General features: G+C 42.5%; 1 protein-coding gene across 1 annotated transcript in view; it reads left to right on the forward strand.

Annotated features, from left to right (window-relative positions):
- Window positions 1-1,606: 1,606 nt before the first annotated feature.
- The window catches only part of SH3RF1 (SH3 domain containing ring finger 1), a 71,800-nt gene continuing 51,219 nt past the window's right edge, over window positions 1,607-22,187 (forward strand). Inside the window, exons 1-2 of the mRNA XM_042871781.1 lie at window positions 1,607-1,670; window positions 2,223-2,700. Coding sequence (XP_042727715.1) covers window positions 2,320-2,700 — 381 coding nt within the window. The 5' untranslated portion in view covers window positions 1,607-1,670; window positions 2,223-2,319. The remainder of the gene's footprint in view (window positions 1,671-2,222; window positions 2,701-22,187) is intronic.

A 22,187-nucleotide genomic window follows, 5' to 3' on the forward strand; every position in this document is an offset into this window, starting at 1 on the left:
GCAGTTCTCGTCTGCCTGTTTCCTTTCACGTCCTACTTTATCCATTGGTTTCCAGATGAAAAGAAACACAGAAGAGAAAAAGAAGTTTGCACCTGAAAACCCACTTCCAGAGCACACAACAGACGAGTAAAATAATTTTTTACAAATAGGAAAGAAAAATAGAAAATATCATTGTAGAAATCTAGCTATTTGAGTAATGGGAGGGCCTCTAAACTCAAACTGCAGTTGTTCTCCACAATACACAACCTCTTCTTTCAATCAAGCAGAATCCAACACGACATTTGCTAAGTAATGAACTGTACACGGAAGCAGAATGGCTTCAAGAATAAGGAGGGGGGTTGTTTCCCTGTGAAATATGTGCAGGTTACAAAGCAGTTCCCTGCTTGTGGCTGCCAGCGAGAACGAATAAACACCTAACTGCAGAGGGAATTCTTTTGGCCTGCTCTGGCCAGATAGAGCCTAACACTTCACCCATTAGAGGGCAGTGCCGTACACCAGCATGCCTACCCACTGTTTTGCACGCAGATTTGTTTGAAAATTAACTACTGCTGCTGCTCAGGAAGTAACGTGTTCATCTGACGCTCTTCAGAGCGTTTATTGCTCTGGCCAGGATACTCAAACACACGTAATATTTTACAGACTTTACCTGAAACATTACCGAAGGCTAGCCCTGATAAAAAGCTAATCTTTTCATCCCACTCCTCTGAACTTTCATCTTCCTTCCCTGGTGCCTCACCTGCCATCTAAATGCTTTCATTGTTTCAGTAGACACTTTGCATTCCTGAGGCAACAAACCGAGCTCAGACAACCATAACTGGGTTGCTTACAGAACAGCACAGTGCTGGAAGGGTGAGCAGCAAACTGTTGCCACGCAGCCTTGATGAGGCCTTTTGGAAACGCCGTGGCAGAAAGCGGCACCGACTTGTGAGACGGGTTTCTGTTTTGATTCAGCAAGACAGTGTTTTGAACTGATAATTCTTCCTGAATGATGGAGGAATGCTGCGAGACGTGGCGATACTCCAAACTATCAGCTGTTCATACCCTTCTATTTACGCTACAGTGCTCTCTGCAAAGCACAGACACAGAGCAGAGCCCCGCCTGTATCAGTTTCCCTAACCTCCAGAAGGCATGGGGGAGGAGGCCTTATTTCTTAACGAGCTGCATAGATTTATAACTTCTGCTGTTTCTACTAGGATTTCCATAGGAAACAACCCAGAGCACCCATATGCACTGTGCAACCTGTGCATAAAGGCCTTCACCAGCACGCAGAACTCAGTGAGGTGACAACAGGTGCGTGCGGTGACCCCGAGCAGGGACACGTCCCGATCGCTTCCTTTCCCAGTTGGCAGCAGAAGAGATGCTGAACGTCACGTAGGGTTCGGCTGGCCGCCTTCCAGCTCCTCGGCACCTGGCGAAGGAGGAGGAAGGGGCGGCCGTAACGGGCCGGCTCCACCCGCCAGGGCGGCGCAGCCGCTGAAGGGGAGCCGCCTCGCCCTCCCTGCCGCCGCGGCCCCCTCGGCGGGGCGGTGCCGGGCGGGGCGGAGCCGCTCCCCGCGTCAGCCCAGCGCGGCGGGCGGGAGGGGCCGGCGGCCTCGGCGCTGCCGCGGCGGGAGAGGCGCCGGCGGGGTCGGCGGCTCCTCGCGGGAACAAAGCGGGGCCGGCGACGCACGGTGAGAGGCCGCGGGGCGGCCGAGGCGGCGTGGCGGCTCCCGTCCCGAGGGCCGCTCCCCGCGACCGGGCCCGGCCGGGGCTGAAGTGGGGGTACGGGCGGGGAGGGGCGCCGAACGGGGTGAGAAGCGGCGGAGCAACATGGAGGTGCGGCCCGGCGCAGGTTGGGGCGGGCCGGCGGATCGCGAGGGCTCGCAAGTTCGCGCCGCGGCTCCGCAGCTCTGGCGGCCGCCCTGGGCGCCGCGCCTCCCGCTCTCCTTCCCTCCTTCCCGCCCGGCAGCGCAGCCCGAGGTACAGCCGATTGCCGGCGGCTGGGATTCGAACCCCCGGCTGTTCCTGTTGGCCGTGGTATCTGTACTAATCGGGTGCCTAAATGTAGGCTGTGGTTGTTATTTAGTGCTGTCTCAAGGTTTCTTTCCTATATTGAATACGCAGTGTTGGATTAGAGGCTAGACGTGCAACGTTTGGCTCGTTGTAGGAATATCTGAAGGGAAAGTGGACCCGGTGACTCTTTTTCGAGCTTCTTAACGCCTTTCTCCCTCAAAAAATTACAGAGCGCAGCCAGAGGAGGAATGGATGTAACATGATAGCCCTGGAGTCCTCAAAACGCACTGTGAAGATTCGGTTTTTTGGTTAAGCGCGGCGAAGAAAATGGATGAATCGGCTCTGCTGGATCTGTTGGAGTGCCCCGTGTGCTTGGAGCGCCTCGATGCCTCGGCGAAAGTCTTGCCTTGCCAACACACGTTCTGCAAACGCTGCCTGCTGGGTATCGTGAGCTCTCGGAACGAGCTTCGCTGCCCCGAGTGCAGGACTTTAGTGGACTGCAGTGTTGATGAACTTCCGAGCAACATTTTGCTTGTTAGACTACTGGATGGCATCAAACAGCGGCCGCGGAAGCCTGGCACTGTTGGTGGGACCGGGGGTGCAAATAATTTAAGGGTCCCCATCACCGCTAATTGCGGATCCAAGGACCTGCAGAGCTCTCAGGCTGGGCAGCAGCAAAGGGTGCAAGCAAGGAGCCCTCCTGTTAGGGTAAGTAGGAGGGAACGTGGTATATTTTGTTGAGATCCTTTTCCTCGTGGTTTCAAAATGTTATTTGCCTTTGTTTCAGGATGAGATCGGTCAGGTAGTATATGTGGTAAAACAAATTATTTTGGATAGTTGTTGTGGATGTCTGGCATCAGTTCTCTTATTGGTGATGGTTTATTGCTGTGTAAATATCGATGATTAGGGATAATGCTTCCATACTGGAGATCTTACTTTGGCTCTTGCCCTTTCTGGTTGTCTGTACGCTTCCTGCAAAGTAGGTACGATGAGTATTACAGATGGGAGGGAAGTTAAGTTCGTGTTGAAGGTGATGGAAGTTTTGCCTTTGGCTTCTAAAGAGCTAAGCTTTGATTTTGAAAAGGAAGAGATCTTTGAATTGCCGTGGTCTGGTAAGTTTGTTTGTCCTTTCAGTCCTCACCCTGTCAGTCGTTTTCTTCTTGAAAGTATTTTTTGAAGCAATTAGAAGAATCAGTGCGCTGTGATTGGCAAACACTGCCTTAAGCCTGTGCTCTGGTTCCTTCACAGGATTCATGCGACTCTTGAACTTTGTTGTGCCTTATGATCGAGACTGCAGTGCCTTGTTTATGGTTATCTGTTCTACAGCCCTTATCAGGAAATAATCATTTATGAGACTACCGACCTTGCTCTGTTATGTCTTAGCAGGAAGGCAGATGGGCTTCTCTGAAGGGTCCTGCTGCTCTCCTGGGGATGTTGCCTGTCCTGCATTCCCATGATGGGCGTGCAGTGTCCCAACGATTCAGGTTTCTTACCTTCTTGCTGAATTTAGCGAAATGTCCTATGGAGTTTCAGGGAGAGGGTTTAAACATGTACTTGGCAAGGCTAGTCTTTATCTTCAGGTACATCTGAATGTTTTTGTTTACTTACCAAATGAGGAAAAGCTTATACATAATTCTGGAGACAAATAAGCGTATTGACTGGCATTTCTAAAACATCTTCAATGCACCCCCTTAAATTGGCAAGAGAATTTCAAGCACAGGTGTTCCTTCATTAGATTGTATTGTTTTAGCTGCTGGATAATCTCATTAGGTTCTTCTCTCTAGAATATAACAATGATGAGTGTCATGCTGCTTCCTGCTAATGAGTTTTGATCTGTGTGTATATGCTGGTAAGGGAGAGGAGGTGATGTACTTCTGTTTTAGAAGCTAAGCCTTGAAACAAGTTAAGTAGAGAAAAAAAAAAAAACCATCAGCAAAATCCAAACCAATCATCTGGTCTTGTCCATTACCCTGAAGAGTTTGCTATGACATCTTGCTTTTTCAGAAGCTCTTCAGCTCAAAATAGAGCAAAAATGACCATAAAAAACAAGTTATATGGATATGTGTATTTTCACGGATGCCTTTTTGGAGAAGACTTGTGGTGTAGGAATGTAGTGCATATGCAAGTGGTTGCACACCAGAGTTTCTCAAAGCCTCAGTAGAAAAATAATAAAATGGAATATGGAATATTCTTTTCAGTGTTGCACAACAGGATATTGTGGAACACTTACATTTCCAGATGTTGCACAGAGTAGAAAGTGATAACGTATGGAATGTTGCTTCAGTTCGTTAGCTGTTTTATAGCATGTGCCATTAAAATTGTGACCATGTGGATTCCTCCTGCAATTAATTGATACTCTGTGTATGCTAGTGGTAGATGTCAGTGTTTTACAGTAAGTCTGAATAAGTCTTTGTTTCTGGAGCTTCAAGGCTATTTAGAGTAACACAGGCATCCTTGTGTCTTCTTTCCTTTGGGAGACAGGAAAGATGATCTCTCATCCTCTGTCCACTTTGTCCAGAGCCTTCTTTTAATGAGGAGGCCAGTGCTTCTAAGAATGAGCCTACTCTGAGGAATGATAATGGGGGTAAAGGAACAGTATTTCCTTTTTATGTGTTAAATTGTTTAAAAAAACAAAGTTCAGAAGACAGAATGCCAGTTTAATGGACAGTGTTGAAGTGAATGTTGCATTTGTTTTGTGAGCTATAGCATAAAGATGGTTTCAAATACTGTTCTTCTCTGGGAGCTGGGGAGGAAAATCTGTTTCTGGAAGAGTGGCAGAGTCAGATTTCCTGAACTAATTTTGCTGAAGGGGAACTAATAAATGAAAGTTGCTGTTACGTTAAATGAAGTGAATGTGGGTGAAGGCTGTCAAGTCATAAACATTCTGCTTATACCCTGAAGTAATACTAAACTCAAAAACGCCCTTTCAGAGGATGCCGTAGTTGAGAGAAAAGGTTAATTCAGCATGTACTGCAACGCCATTTCCTGAGCTGTATCAATGGCTGTGAGACTGCCAGCCCTGTTGTTTTAGAGTTCTGCCTGTATTGCATTCTCTGGGTGTATGTGGTGACACATGGCAATAAACAAACAAATGATTCCTTGTGCCTTAAATCTAATAAAGCTGGGGGTGCTGGGGGTTAATGTGCCTTGCACCTCATATTCCTCCCTCTGCAATAACCCTGTTTCTTTCTGTAGCCTGTATAATCTCTCACCACTAAACAAGTGCTGTTTCTTGGTATGAGTTCTAAACCTCTTTGTGTTCCCTTCTGCCTTGATGGAGAAAGCCCTCTGCACCTTTCCCTGACTACCAGTGGACAAAGGCAGCACAGTGCTATGTCTGATGGAAATTGCCTCACATGAGTGTCCAGCTCTGCTGTTCTGAGCAGCCACCTTGCCTGGGAGAACAAGTGGTGGTTGAGCTCCTTATTTTTGGTGTGGATAATAATTTGGTGCCTTTTGAAGTCACTTCCACAAGGGATGTCAGACAAGTATTATCTTGAGTTCCTTACGGCAGTTTTAAGAGGGCATGCTTATTGCTGGAGGCTTAAGCCTACTGTGGGCATAAGTTGGGAGGTGCTGGAGAATGTTCTAGTTGCTGTAGCAGAGGATAGGTTTAAGTTGGTAGACATGTATGTCTTGGGCAGTACAAATTCAAGGGGAAAAAACAAGTTATAAATTTTCCTGCTAGTTTATTTATGGTTCAACTAGTTAACAAAGTTAGGGTTGTCTTTTCCACGGAATCTTGAATGGAGCTGCCTAGGCGGTCTGAAAGCTGCCCAGAGAGGCTGTGGATGCCCCATCCCTGGAGGTGTTCAAGGCCAGGTTGGATGGGGCCCTGGGCAGCCTGGGCTGGTATTATATGTGGAGGTGGTGGCCCTGCATGTGGCAGTGGGTTGGAGATTCATCTTCCTTGAGGTCCCTTTCAACCCTGGCCATTTTGTAATTCTGTTTTTCGTCTGTTGCCTGGACCAGGTGTAGGCAAAATAGATAAGTGGGAGATAAAGATGTTTTTCCTTCCCAGAAAATTGGCCAAGGCTGATGGATTTGATTTACGCTGAATGGGTATTGATGGTATAATCTAAGTGAGAAATGGTAGAGAGAAATCTTACAGATTTCAGATTTAAGAGAAATCTTAAATTGGAGCAGTCATAAAACTCTTTCCTTTTTTTCCTTCATTTTCATCTTAAAAGCAGAGTCTTCACCACAGATGGTAATGTTTCGTTGAAACAAGAAGGTAAAGGAACATTACAGGCTCTTAGGAAATGCTCGCTTAAAGTGCTGATGGGGCTTCCTCATTTCTTTAATAAATTCTTGTTCTGAGCATTCCATTTTTCTTAACCACTAACATCTCAGCTGTTTGAGATATGTTCTTCTAAACTGAGGAGAAAAGAAGCCCACGAACAAAATCTTATTCCACAGGCTTCTACTAATGAGTAGGTGGCAGCCTGGCATTGCGTTGTGACCCCACGCTTCCATTCTGATGTGGGTGTACCCCAAGTTCAAAAAGTAAGGTTTAAGGTTTTAAGGGTAAGAGATTAAACTCCATTGCGTTCTAATAGGTTTGCCTGGGAACTGCTGAAGCAGCTGCAAGGCCAGGAAGGAGAAGAGAGAGATCCAGGCTGTCTTTTCCCAGTGGTAGTGTCTGAACTGGGCACTCAGCTTTCGGCAGCGGGTCTGATCGGCTGCCTTCTCTTCTGTTAGGGCCTGGGAAGTGTGACCTGTTTATCTGTCAGATTTGATGGGTGGTGTTGGCAGTGAGTTTTCCTTTGTGCTCAAGAGCTCTGAAGGAGAAGAGGCCATGCTGGCAGCCTACACAGCTGGACTTTGGGGCAGGATTCGTGGACCCGCTGGGAGCTCAAGTGAGTGTTGCAGCTGTAGGCACGGTGCTCACTGGCCAGCTGATACCTTGGCGAGTCTTTGTTTATGTCAGAAGAAAACCGTGGGATTGCAAATGTGCTATTCATAGATCTGCAACTTTAACAAAGAGTTGAAAATAAACATGAGGTCCACTTGGGGTTTTGACCACGCATAACAGCAGATGTTGAATGGAACATGTGTTTAAAATCTGCACCGAACAAAAGTCAGCAGAACAAAACAGTACTCAGAAATGCAGATGTTTACCAATAGGACACTTAGCAGAGGCCTGAATTGTGATGATAGATCAGGTTATAAAGTGTACCTCTTGGAAAAAATCCGCTCTTGTAGAAACATGCAGCTGCTAATGCAGTTAGTTTCGTGCCTGGTATTTGTGCTGATAAGTTAGCGAGTCATTATCTGGCAGTGCTTGATTTTTGGGGTCTGTATTTGTATCAAATCCACTTTTTTTTTTTTGTAAGAGAAGTTTACTGTTGTCTGTGCAGTTTGAATCACAATTCTGCATGTGTTCTTTCTTAGAAAAGTAGGAAGAAGCAAGGTGCAACTCGGAGGGGTTTGCTGTGCTGACTGCAGGGAGAGCTGTTCATTTCTATTCGGCAGACGTGGTTAGGAAATATTTTGAGAAGCCTCTCTAAAACGTGCACGTGCTCTTCTGTTGCCTCTCACGCTTTCTGAAACAACAGATTCTGATTTTACATCTACAGATGCTTGTACCGTTTTAATTACTTCTTTGTAAGCCTTCTTTATGCTATGTTAAGCCAGATAAAAATTTAACGGAGATTATGAATATAGAAGAATAGCAGATTATCTCTTTATTAATGTGTATGGCTGCTAGATAACTAATTAAGTAGAGAGAAGGAAGACAAGCAATAGGAAGAATTATCTCCATCTGAAAATGCTGGGCTAGGAGTCAGTGCTTCCGGGCTCAGTTTCTGGCTTTCCCACAGATGTCTGTTACAACCTTGAGCCAAGTCACCCGCAGCCCTTTGTGCCTCTGTTTCCCATCTGCAGATATGACTGATAGTACGTCCTTTGTCTGAGTTGCTATTTAAACTGTGTACTCTGTAGGGCAAGGATGGACTTTTTATTTTGGATGATGTATAGTGTTTTACAATGGGTCCACAGTCTCAGCTGAGGTCAGTAGATACCGCAGTGCGCTCACTAAATAGTTGACTTCCAGATTACTGAAGAGCTGTTGATAATCCATTTCCTGGACCAGAGATGGTGCAGTGCCTAGTGTTGATTTGTTAAAAGGATTTCCTTTTGTATTTGAGTGTTTGATAGCCACGTAAATGTCTGCCTTTTGCTTCACTGAGACGCTTAAAAATAGCTGGAAGCTGGTGTTACATTCTTTATCTTGGGAAATTTGTATCTGACTGGAAGACCTGTGTGTAGATGTGAGTGTATTTTGAAAGGGATGAAAAGAGAATATCTAATGTGAATGACGCTGCTAGCGCTGGAATATTTAATTCCATGCTTTGAACCTTGATAGTAGTCTTTCTCTGCAAGCTGACAGAAATCTGCTTGATGAGATAGGTGAGAAACTGCTCTGATTCCTTTATTATACTAATTAGGTTTTGAAGTAGCTTGACCTAAAAAAAAAAAAAAAACAAAAAACCAAACAAACCCGAACCAAACTCAAAAATAAATCCGCAGTGTGGGTTTGGCCCTTAAATCTTCTGGTTTTGTCGCTCTCTTACATGTTTGCATGTTCATAATAGTGTTGTGTGAGGGCTGCTCTGAGAGTAATGCCTCCTAGTTATGATGTTGGCCCACGACAGCGGGGGCAGATGGTGGTATGGCAGTAGAGGCTTCCTACCTATATTCTGGTCTGTTTTGTTTCTGTGTGACAGACGGTAGCAGGACAGCCTAATAGAATGGCATCCTACATAGAAGTGCCTATGAAACAAAGGTGTGCCATTGAATTCCTCCATGCAGGAAAAGATGGCACCCGTTGACATCATTACTGGTGACGAGATGCGGTGCTGCCTCTATGAGATGGAGTTAAAATTGCAGTCCGCGGTTGGTGACATGTGAATTCCCCATCCATGGAAAAAGTTGAAGACGCTGCCCTCTGCGGGTAAGGTGATGTGCACTGTCTTCTGGGATTGGAAAGAGCTGATCCTTTTGGATTTCCTGGAAGCTGGACAAACCCTGAGCTCTGACATCATCTGATCGTGATGCTGACTAAGCTGAAGGCTTCCAGAGTCAGGCCAGAGAAAAGAACCTTTCTATTGCAACATGGGAATGCCATAGCAGTTTATAAACAGTACTGTACATTGCTTATATTGGCTGTCCTGTCCCACCACATCTACTGTTTGGTGCCTTCTGGCTTCCAGGCCAACGGAAGATGGACTGTGTGAGCAACATTTTCCTTGCAGCGCTGCTGTGAGAGCAGCTGTGACACAGTGGGCCGGCTCTGCTGGTGCAGATTTATTTTCTATTTTTTTTAAAAAGCACAGCATGCAGGCTTTTCTTCGTGGCTGGCAAAAATGCATAGCTAATGGCAGTGACTGTGTTGAAAAAGTAGTGTTTTGCAGCTGGGAATTCCCTCTATCAAATAGTGTTATTGTGCTCTTTGTATCTGTCGTAGTTTCCATGAAAATAAATGAGGCATTACCTTCATAGTGGCACACCTATAATTATTTGCTCTTCAGGAAGAGGAGGGCCTGTCTTGACTTTCTTTCATTTCCTGATTTAGTATTGGTATTCCTCCATCACTGGAGATGTGTTTAAATTTTACAGTGGTGTTTTTTTGGTTTGTTTTTTTTTTTTTTTTGCACTCTAACTTGGCTATTTACAGGTTTTTGCTTTGATCATTCAGGAAAACATAAACTTCTGCACAAAAAAGATGCTTAAAGCCTGTATTTTAATGGGTTCATGAAGGGCAGCCGTCTTTTTTTTTTTTTTTTTAATGATATAAAAATCTTTTCTTCTTTTTCTCTTTATTACCATAGAAATCAGTACGAATACAGTTACACAGTTGCTTTACATAGATGGTCCAGGTTCCAGTTTAAAAATAAAAGTCACAGTAGTACTATTGCTGTGTTTCTTTCAGCATTTTGCTGAGCTTTTTTATGATTGGTGTCTCTTGTTCTGTGGCTTAATAGATGCACTGTAAGGTAGGAGAAGCTAGAGGGGGTGATTAAAACGGGGCTCAGCCAGGAAATCTTTCTTTGTCCCTCTCCTTTACCTGAGTGAAATGGTTTTTAAGTGGTATTTCCTCTTCCTCATTTTACACGTGCGTGTAGGCCTGCTGTTCTCTGCATTCCTAAAACTGCAGGTGTACTAATTAAACTTGGAATTCTTCTCTTCACTTGTTTGTCTTTCAGAGGACTTCCCATTGCAGTGCCTCCTTTGTATCATATGCTTAGCTTCCTCCTTTGGCTCCATCGCTGTCCTTTATTCACCCATATGATCTTTGATCTTACATAGTGTACTTCTTCCGAAGAAAAAGAAAACATATCTTGCTTCCCTTTCCTGTCCAACTTGCCCTGGACTGTGTCAAAGTTAAGGAAAGTAAAATAAGCAACAAGGAAAAGAAAAAATGCTCTGACGTGTCTGGACTGCAGAAGCTCGCATGGTGTTTATGATTACCTACTGAATGAATGAGGGCTATAAAGCATAGGTTAGTGCTGCTATGTTGATTAGCCTCCTTCAGTTGTGAAAGGAGTGCCATCTCCTTTTTATCACTGGCTGCGTGTGTATCTTAGTGTGGATAGAAATGCGTCTCAGTAATTGAAGCTGAGTCAGTCATCTGGTCAGCTCTGTCCACACATTACCCTTCTTACACAAAGGGAAATGTGCATCTGTTATGTCTCAGTCCCAATCAGATGCCTCTTTTTTAGGCACAAAAGCTTCATCTCGGAAAATCAACAGTGAATTCTTGGGTTAGTTGTATTATGCTAATTTCTTTGCTTTTCTTTTCAAATTACCCCATGGGAATCTTTTTAAGAGCAGCTCTTTTGGAGCAAGAATGCCTGTTTAGAGGTGAGCTGGATTAATTTTAGGAAATGAGCAGCCCTGAAGTGGGAGAATAGCATACTGAGAGAAAGCAGCCTATTCTGCTCATTCCTCACCCTCCAAACTTGTGAAGGCTGCTTCACAGAATCACAGAATGGCCAGGGTTGGAAAGGACCTCAAGGATGATGAATCTCCAACCCCCCTGCCACATGCAGGGCCACCAACCTCCCCATTTCATACCAGCCCAGGCTGCCCAGGGCCCCATCCAACCTGGCCTTGAACACCTCCAGGGATGGACGGGGCATCACAGCCTCTCTGGGCAGCTGTTCCAGCACCTCACCACTCTCATAGCAAAGAACTTCCCCCTGACATCCAACCTAAATCTCCCCTCCTTCAACTTAACATCATTTCCCCTTGTCCTCCAAACTTGTGAAGATTGCTTAAGCCTTTCTGATATGTCTTGACAAAGTAATGGATACCTTGACTCTGGCGCACGTTCAGAATACTGAAGAGCAGTGATATAGCGTGTGTTATTTATACTTTTCTAGCTGCCTGTATATCTGAATGAGGGAAAAACAACCTGTCAGAACAACCCGACAGAAGAGCTTCAAAGGTAGCTTCCTAGAAATGATGCGCCTGCTTTACGAGCGCTGTGTTGCAGTTCTGTTATTGGTGGACTTCTTTTACGCTTTGATGTCTGCGGTCCAAGACGTGTTAACATAAAGAAACAATAGTTCAACTGTCTTGAAAGTCCTTTTTTGGTTTCCAAATCTATCAGGTTCCAGCCCAGCAGTGCTGATAGTTGAAGATGACAGAAGTCTCCAAGGCATTGCGCTGTCTGTGCAGTCAGGACTGTGGTATGGTAGAGAGTTGTCATGTTTGATCATCGTGCTGGGGGCATCATCCCAGTGAAAGCCTTGCTGCGTTCTGCTTGAGTCGCTGCTTTCATTTGTGCTCATCCTGTAGGCACTGCTTGGGCTGTGTGTAGGTTGGCCCCCTGGCTGGTTTGGTCAGCGCAGAGGCAAGCAGTTAAGTCTTTTCTTCCTCTTCTCCATCCTCCTAAATGTGAGGAAATTATCAGGATTCAGGTGTTTTTCCTAGAGTGTATGCATATAATCATCTTCAGTGTTCTTAAAGGTACTTCCTAAGCAGATAAGTAATATTGTCCTCTCTTCCATGAGTCAGAAACTTTAAATGGTACTGAGAGGGGGGAAGCTAAGGACACCATAATCCTGTTTGCACAGATCTCTGTGGCTTCTCTATGGCTTCATGGTTACAGCAGTGAGTGTGATATGTGTACATTCTACCTGTGAAGGGCAAGTCAGACTGTATGGTGTTTTGGCTTGCTGGTACTAACATGAAGAGCAAAAAAAAAAAAGGAACAGAATGGTCTCTGCAGTATTCCATATCTTTCTGTAAAGGAGATGAAATACTTGTCACTGTCAGCGCAGCGCTAAAATGCCAATACAAACAAAAGTCTGTTCTAGTCTTTCGTTTAGCAGCTGTACAGAGTTGTATTTTGGTATCAACAAATTGACATGACACATGTCTCAGGTGACCCTTGATTAATTTTGTTTTTTTCCGTCTGCACTGTAAATGCTTAAATTTGGAAGTAGAAAAACAGCCTGCAAGAATGTGTGTCTGGTCCTCAAAATGGGTACATGATTCTCTTTGATGCATTTATATGCTGTTTCTTTCACACAGTAATTGTGTTTAAAACAGTATGGATAAATTCCGCCTTCCACGCAGAGGTTTCAAAATGAGGTATAAATGTATGGATGTAATAATGTTCGCTCGTTAGCTTTTTGAAATGAAAGGTCTTAGAGGGGGAGTTTAACTGTTCTTACCCTGTTTCTTTAGAGCTCAGTGTGGGTTGTCCATTTCTTCTTTCTGTAAATGAGTGAAATTTGACAGCTTCAAGCTGGGAAGTAAACTATTTATCATAAATGTATTTTGGATTACAGGTGAGCCTTTGAAAGGTGCTTAAAAATTAATACCAATGTCCTTCTCCTCCTCTCGAAAGCAAGTGCCATCAGTGTTGCACAGCAGTCTTAATTTTTGGTTAGAAATGAAGTCTGACACCAGGCGGATGTTTTATTGAGCTTCCTCACAGCTGGAGCGCTCAAAAGCAGTGGAACACTTTCCTCATTCTGTAATGTATTTTCATTAACAAAACTAATTTTGTTCATGTCATTGACGTTACAGTAAGATGAGGTAACTATTCCCCTTTTAATAGAGGAAAGATGTATATATTACCTCTCTTGAATTCCTTTTCAGTACCTAAACTTTGAAAATACGCATGGACATTGGAAAGCTTTTTGAAGAACAAAAGCACTGTTTCATCTTGTGTGAAGCACAATTTTCCAAGACAAGCACTTGAAAAGCTCTGGTTACAGACAGAAGAACCTGCTCTTTTATACTGCTGAACTAATGGAACGTAGTTTTGCTTGCACAGAGACAAGAGAGGATCAGTGCTGAATAATTTGAAGCAGGTCTTTTAAATTATTCTTCATTAGCATGCTCTATTACTTCAGGTTATGTAGTTGATATTTTATGTGTATTAAAAACAATGAGCAATGCAGACACTTCTGACTGATTTACACGTTAGAAGTATTCAGAGATGATCAGGTAAGTGACTGGCACACATAGGGCGTAGCTATTCTAGAAACTTCTTTTAAGCAGAGTAAAGGTGCAGTTGGTGTGCTATGGTAATGCACCTTGGAGAAAAGATGAAGCTTTTATTTTGAAGATCAGTGAGTGCCAGAAGAAAACAGATTTCTCAAGGACTTTCACTTGTTTGTGTATGTCAGTGTGCTGCTGTCTCTTGTGGTCGTCTTTTGCATGAGCTAAAGATCTGAAAGGAGACTCTTAAATCTTACCCACTCTGGCAGAGTTAAACCATTTTCAAAACCTGTTAAATTTAACACAGTTTTAAATCCACTGGCTTATTAAGTTAACAAGCCTTCAGCCTTGCCACCAGGTTCTGTAATCCTCTTAGATCTTCAGTCTAAGCAGGGCAGGCATAGTCAATAAGCAGATGAATAGATAATCTTTCAAAAGACATATAGGTCTTCCAGAAATAAGTCTCGGGGTCTACACTGGTTTTTGAAAGTTGAGAAATGCCAATTTGAGCTGCTATTTGGTGTAAGATGTGCTACCACACTAAATAAGTACGAGAGGAAAAGATTGAGAGAGCTATTGCTTATTTGTTGGAGGAGGAAGGTAATTTCCTGTGCTTTCATTTACATCACAAAGCAGTTGCAAGATTTTCAGTATAAAATAGGATAAATAAAAATAAGGTTGTGTCATTGCCTTTGTCTGTATGCAAATGAAAAGCTTCTTTGTGGTTGTTTCATGAGCTATCTTGTAAATCTTTCAGGCAATCGGTAATCCGCAAATCACAGTTCTAGAAACACAAATGCAGATGATGTGGTATTTGCTACCACCGCAGCCTGCACATCTGTTCAATTTTGGCTCTTCAAGGTGTGTCAGACTTAAGCTGTATCTGTCTCCTAAATCAGGCTGTGGAGGTAGGTTGTGGAGACAGAGAAAGGGGCTGGGAAAACCATGCGGGGAAGAAGTCAGCCTAGCCATAGGGCCTATGCCTGGTACATCCACACAGTGTGGAAGCAGGAGCAGGGGAAGTACATGTGAGGTGCAGGCCAGGTCTGGGAGATGCCAAGGGTGACCTTGCACTGGGGTAGCAGTTAATTAGGCACATGAAGGGTGAAGCACAAAGGTGGTCACTCATTTCACTGGGGGAATGGAAGGACGCTTCAGGGCGGAGATATCTGATAAGAAGAGAAATTTCAGTGCGACTGGATGCTAAAGAGGAGAAAGTCAATTGAAGTGGGGTGATTGTGAATTGGGATGAAGGAATACGAAATGCATCAGTATATTTAGAGTACAGTGATGGAAACGCTGGAGGAGAAATGGAGGGGGAGGAGGCTGGATCCAACAGATGACTCTACTTGCTGTGATTGAACTTGAGACCTGGGGAGGAGAAGGTGCTCTAGAAACAAACTGTAGAGGTAGCACTGATGTTTTAGGAACGTTTTGAAGAGCATCGACATAGAAAAGCTGCTGTAGAAAACCTGAGTAGACAGTAGGTGAAAATTGCGATTATGTTGACTCACATGTTGTTTGTTTTCCTTTGGTATGTATGTATTTTAGCCTTAAAATGCCACATGTTGTTTATTTTGAAATAGTGTCACGTGCTGTGTGGCTTTACAATATTTCAATTCTAATGCATGCTGAAGGTGAAGGAACTTCACACCTGAATAACGACTGATAGGACTGTGACGATTACTTCCTACAAGTCTCTGAAGCGCTTTGAGATTCTGCACAATATTCTGAAGATAGCAGCTTCATTACTAATAAACTATTGTCAGGGTTCTTGTAGAGGTGGTGAAGCCACAAATTCAGTTCTTCATCTGTTGAACTCAAGAATATTGGAAAAGGTGTGCTAACATCTTAGGTATTAATAGGGCTGGCACAACTTTTCTGGTTTGCTTGAGGAAAAGAAATCAAAAGAAGGAAGAGTGCATTTCCAGCTTCTGATTTGGTTGCTTTTTTTTTTTTTCACCCTCCTTCTATGTTTCCATATCTTTCGTGTGGTCCTTCTTTAGTGGAGAAGGAGAGGGGTACAATGAATCTTTTGGCAGGATATGGTCTGCTGACTTCAAAGTGAGATCAAGCTCTATGCCAACCAGGATTCGCATGGGAGCAGCGCGCAGCGTTGTGGTGCTCTGGGTTTGGGCCCAGGTGTCAAATCCTGAAGCCCAAGCTGAATGCATTGCTGTGAGTGAAGTAGCTGGTTGGTGCTGTGGGAGGAGAAATCTTTTGTGGATTCCTTTCTTCTATTCAGCAAGTTAAGTTTATTAGAAGAAAGGCATCCTAAGTGGTTTTAGGTAAATACTGTATTTTTATTTCAGTAGCTTCAACACTTTGAGGGATATAAAGGCAGACTTGAACTTTGTTATTAAAATATACTTGGGAAAATTAACGCCCCACTGCATTCCAACAGTTTATGGTGTCCTTGAAAACAGATTTGGTAAAAGCTAACAAATTCAACAGATACCCCTCACTAAAGGGACACTGGTGTTGGTGTTCCTGCAGTAGCTGAAATAACAGCAGCTGCTGCTCAAGGCTCTGATCAGCACAGCAGATGTACAGCAGGGGAAACAACTCTGTGAGCCCTGATACAGGTGAGCGTAAAGATAGTGGGCTGTGTTGTTGAGTAGTGCCTGAGGAGAACCACATTTAGTTGGGGAGGGGGTAAGAAGGGAAAAAGGAAGGAGAGATGCACACGAGCCAGAGAGCATGGAAGGTGCTGGTTAAGCCTGCGTGGGAAGGTGTGTGAGCCATTGGTTGTACTCTTTACAATCATGATCAGGATCATGATTTTATGAGTGTTGGTAAACAGTGTTTTGAGCTCACTTTTCGAGGTAGGGTAGCAAGGCCATTCAGATCTGCATGTAACCAATACTTTGCATTTTAGCTCTTCTGCTTTCTGTTTTCTTTGTGCACAGTATTTTCAAAAGGCACCGAAAAAACCAACGGTACTTACAGGAGACCCATGCTTTTTGTGTTGTCACTGTCAGGATGCATTAAATCTACCTTAAGTGAATCGCCTTAATCAGTGTAATTCAATCTTCAGTTCAGTATTTAACTTCCTGTGCAGATGTATAGTGGAGATTGTAGTAGCCCAGTTATGTAGATTTATGGTGTCTCTTTCTGTAGTTGAAACTGTTCCACTGTATGAAAGTAAAACATCCTTTGGAAAAGGGATTTGAACCCAGCTGTCCCCATTTCCAAGTGAGTTTTTGGGCCACGGAGCCAGAGAACTGCTCTGCTGTCTCTTTGATTGCTGCAATAGAGGCAGTGGGAATTTCTTGTCAGGGTGCAGTGGTTTGCTCAGTCAGATTGACTGGGGAGAAAAGGGAGCTGTAGGTGAGGTCTCTGCATCCTGGCTGAGTGCACAAACCCTTTTTGTTACCAAAGTGAAACGGAGTGTGTTGCAGATATTAATGGCAGTCTTTATAAAAACTGTATCTCTGTTTTTTCTTAGCCTGCTCCTTTGTGGCCCTGGTTTTTGCTGAGGTTTGTCTAAAAGGAAAACAGTTGTGTGTAGAATTTTTGATCTCGATTTCTAGCTATCAGACATAAGATTCATTAGCTGTGAGACTTCTTATTTTCCTCTGTGATATAAAGATAGGATTGTTTTTGGAGAAAATAGTTTATTTCTGACTTCTGTGCTAAATGAGAAATTAATATCTCTTCAGATAAACTTTCATACATTGGAATATTATTGTTTTGAAAGGAACTAATGTTTATCAAAGCATAAATTAAGATTTTTTTTTTTTTCTCTGCTCACTCTTAAAAATACAGTTTTAAAAGCATACATTACTTGGAATATCCTCTTAAGGTCATCTATATGTCTGTGGGGATTGTCAAACTTCAGTTGAATTTGAGAGAGAGAGAGATAGCAAAAGCAATAATTCCAGTGTGGCCTTTGTCATTCCCTTCATAAGAACCTGCAAATTGCATTGGGATGCATGTGGATCTCAGTTTTTTGTACGGTGTTGCAAAGTACGTGTAGCCCTTTGCTCTTACCAACGCAACGTTCTCGTACATGAGATCAGCGTGAGGTACGTTCTTTCTAAGCGGTAGAAAAAGGTAATTAAATTTTAGGAGCTTTGAGTTACCTCACAAAGCGTTTGAAAGCCTCACTAGTGAATTGGTATTTAAACTGAATTGCTGAGCAGCGTGGTACCATGGTATTCTTTTGTTTCCCTTTTAAAAAAAGCAAAATAGAACTGCAGTCTTCTACCTCCTAGGCAAGAGAGCAACGAGGGCCATACAAATGTAGTGTTGTTGAGAATTACAAGTGAGTACTCGTCTTACAGCTCCAGGTGAAGCGTAACTGTTGTACTGTACTCATGCATGTGGGGGCATAATAGCAACTGCGATACGCTGTATGAAATGTTGGCTCTGGAAAGCTGAACTGCTGTTGGGTGGAAATTACCCCTTTGTTCTCTTTTCACGTCCCTCATTTACCCTGTGCAGTACTGGAAATAAAAATCAAAATGAGAATTTTCGTGGGCTTATCTCGTTATGTGCATAGTTATGTCTCACTTGATTATGTCTTTAAACGTAGATCGTGTTGCTCGAGTTGATTTTCTTACTCTTTTGACTTCAGGGTGCTTCACTTCTGACTCTTCTCAAACTGGTTGCAGTTTGCCTTGGCGTCAACTATTTCTTACAGTTTTGCTTTGAGAAGGATGCAGAACGTGTAGGGAAAAGGCTGTTGGGCTGGCTTTGCACTCCGTGATCTGAGTTCCTCAGGAATAATTAGTGCAAGCGTTGCTGATTGTTCCAGTATTAACACCAAGTTTCTAAGGAACAACCGCTTGCGTCTAGTTTTGTTTCATTAGTGCTGGCAGTGGTAGCAGCACAGCAGCGTGCTGCCAAGGTTATGAACAGTGTATGACCCAGACTTCTCCTTTTTCTGGGGGTGTGTGGATGATGTTAAAACAAACTGCTGGAGCCATCGGTACTCTGCTTTAGATAAAACTTAGGCCAAGGATGGCAAAACCAGGTTTTTCCATGAAAAGGAAGGCCTGTTTTTGAACCAGGAAGACCTAATGAGTTCGGTATTGTCCAATTAAAAATGTCTCCAAATCAGCATGAGGGATACTATACTGTCTTCATTTTCCAAAGGCAAAATAAAGGATTGTTTGTTTTATGCTTGTGGGGAGGATATCAAGTGACTCTGGAGGTGGTACGCTAACATCCTGATATAAAACTCACAGAACAGATGTAAGGTTGTAAAAAGAGAAGCTTTGAATCAACACAGAACAGCCCCAGTTCAGGATCCTGTGTAGGCAGAGTACCATGTTGTAGGTCAAATACAACCAAACTCATTCACAGTGAGAAAAATGTTTTTGCTGGGCTTTAAGGGGTTTTTGTTTGCCTTTTCTGCTTCTCTAAAAAATATGTCAGTTACATTAGAGGGCAGAGTTTTAAGAAAACAAACTGTAAATAAATGCCTCACAGTGCTTAATGTGAATTTTCCAAATGAAAATCAGTGGGATTACTTCAAGTAGAGGAGAAGAGGCATCAGCATTTTCACTGGGCAAACACGAATTGCCTTCAGTCACCTTACTATCTTTGTTTACAAAGATTCTTTCTGTTTTGTTTCTGTCACTTTCATGTTCAGTCAACGGTGACTTTCAGTTTTGGTACTCAGAATTGACCTAAATCATTGTATTTAAGCATATATTTAGTATGGATTTTTAAAATGAATCTTAAATAAAATAATCTGAGATTTAATAGTCTTCAGCTAGATGCTCCATGCTGCTGTTGGTACTCAGCTTCCTTATGAAGGGAGAAATCCCTTGAAAAATAAAAGAGGTGATCACCTGAGTATATTTTGCCTTCTTAATTTTGAATGGAATGCTCTCGTTTATTAATTAAGATGCAGTTAAAGGAACCAAGAATGATAAATCATAGACTTAAGTGGTATGAAAAGGAAAGAGCCAAGACTTGAGGTCTGTGTTACACCTTACATATCCTAAAAATGTCTCTTAAAAAGGTATAACCTGAGTATTAAGATGAGGAAAACAATTTAAATGTATGGTGAGTCAGTGTTTCCTGTTTTCTGTAAGTATAGTGAAGATACTGAAAAAATTCTTTAGGTGTCCAGGTACTGCACACAACTGTTGAAAAAGGTCACAAGAAGGTGGTATCGATTAAGAACTCCTATTTTTTTTTAGTAGTGTTTCACTTGGACACTTTATGGCAAACCATTTTGTTATAATGAAAGAGATTATGTGAATATTGCTAGCTTTTGGGAAGGAGAAGGGCAACAAATAATATTTTAATAGATGAATATAAAAATATATCTATTACTTAACAATCACTGCTTTCTTTCTGTTATAATTTTCCTGTTGAAGGATTTAGCACGTTACTCTGAGTCCTTGTTAAAAGGGTTGTATTACGATACTGAATTATTTTATGGAGCATATTATTTATGACTTGGATTGCTTTTTAAGTCCTGTTCCCAGCATGGGGAGATGAGGCCCATAATTCTAAGCACGTAAATTTGAGTGGAACAAAGTTAGATCGAATCCAGCTCACAAGTCCTATAATCAAGATGCATTTAAAGAACTGAGTGATGTACATTTCTGCTTTGCTGAAGTTTTTGAGTGGTTTATCTTACTGTCAACTGCAGTAGATCTGGCAAGCTGTGAAAATAAGGTGGCATTTCCAGAGTTCTGATTGAAGCCCATTATTTCCTTTCAGACAAATAATAGGTTGTGTGAGAAAGCTGTTTTCACTTCCAGGTGCATGAATGTGCAAACACAGACCAAAATATTGGTCTGTGTGTTCAGCAGCGTGTTGCATGCAAGGTACGGTATCTCCTCTCCACATTTTTATTTCCTACTATATGGGCAGCTTTTCTTCCATGCTTGGGTTTTGTGGACTTACGGAAACCCTCCGTGAATTTTTTGTTGTTTTTTTTTTTCCTAGACTTCTTTCACTCCTTTAAAATTATCAGTATGACCGTCATCTCCCATATTCTTTCTACTCTGGTGAGCTCAAGTATTTGTATTGAATAAGCATGGCAGGTTTTTGGAGCAAAACATGAAATAGCATATCACGAAGTAAGATAGCTTGGCCTGTTTATCAGGAGCAAGAAAATTAAACTTTTGATTTCATAGTTAAGCAAAAAAAGAGAAATATGAAGCAAAGTTGATCTCTGTTCTCGGTTAGCTCTATTTGTTTTCAGCTAAAGCTATTGCTTCTTTTGGGCCTTATATTTCTCTGTTTTCTTCCCTTTCGCTGATTGACTCCTGTTTTTGAAAAGAAAGACAAAGGAAACTTCACTGTGGAGAGAAAGAGATGACCTTGTATCGCAACTTCAGGGTTTCAATTCAGATTCAAGCCATCAAGGTTGTTCCCTAGCCCATCTGCACAAAACATATGACGGCGTATGAATAAGAAAAAAAATGGTTTGGTAAGAGATAGCAGTTTATCTAGAATACTAAGTTTTTTTTGTTTTGTTTTGTTTTTGTAGTTTTTTTGTAGTTTTTTCTTGGTCAAAGTTGTACGTGATGGAATGGAAAAATGGAAGCACTTAAAAAATTGGAAAAGTAGAGGATGAATTCAAAAACTTCATCTTTTGCCCTCGGTAATAAAGTGTGCTAATGAGCAGTATCTTGCAGATAAGGCTAACGAAGATACTGTGAAGTTGCAGCTCTTAAGCTGTGAATATGTGATGCTGGACAAGTCGCTTAGTCGGTATGTGAGCTGAGTCGGGATCTTTGACAGGTTTATCTGAGGCAATTTGAGCTGTTATCACTCCTGCCTTCTGCTGAAGGTTGCTGACACTGTCAGTTGAGGCTAATCTGCAGGTTATGAGCTGGGCCTGCCAATGAACTGGCATGCAGGTTTTTCCTGTTGTCCTTGCCAAAGGGACAATAACCCAGTGCTGGAAAGTAGGGTAGGAAATAGAGGCAGTGACGTCTTGTTTGCTGTAGTGATGTCTTCTAGAGGCATTGAATTCACCTTCAGTTCTTCCAGTGTAAAATGAGGCAGCATGAAAAGGTGTCACATTGATGTTTTAAAAACGTTATTCATTGTTTGCCTTGTACACCTGATTGCAGGGGGTGGAGGTGCAGAAATCATTTTAGCCCTGGATTGTACGTCAGAGAAGTTGTGCCTTGCTTTAGTTGATGCTGTTATATTTCTCAGTTTTGGTAATCTGCAGAAAGCTTGCTGAAATCCATGGTGTGTCATTTATTAAATACACAAAATGTGCATTCTTTCCTGCTAAATAATTAAACGATAAATACTTAATACCTACTGTTTTGTTTCTAGCACATTTTGATCTTTGATTGTAAGAGATGAGAAATCTCAAACATGGAAGTGCTGCGTATTGATGGTGTTTGCTTTAGAATACTGTGTGGTGTTTTTCAGATGATAGATCTTGCTCTTGAGCTCTGTAACACGAGAAATTATAGTTGCTTACTTGCAAATGTGTTCAGCCATTCTGTGTACATGCTTGTTGAAATGGAATTCATTGTAGTGATGAAACAGAATAAATAGAAATTTCCCAATGGTGAGCAGGGTATTAAAAGAACACGTGCAACTCTTGGCAAAACTGGTTACAAAACCCCTGTGGATTATAGCAATATAAATCAGATATTTTTTTTAGCATAAATTAGATTAACTCTATAATGTGCTGCGTTTGTGAGTGACTTTATTGATGTTTAAGTAAGCTTTTATCCATTCAGTAAATGGGAACACGGTGTGTGTCTGCTGCTTTACTAATGGTTGCATATTCACTTCAG

The sequence above is a fragment of the Lagopus leucura genome, unplaced genomic scaffold, assembly GCF_019238085.1.
Source record: "Lagopus leucura isolate 7727_CA_CO unplaced genomic scaffold, USGS_WTPT01 Super-Scaffold_100004, whole genome shotgun sequence".
Taxonomy (NCBI): Eukaryota; Metazoa; Chordata; class Aves; order Galliformes; family Phasianidae; genus Lagopus; species Lagopus leucura.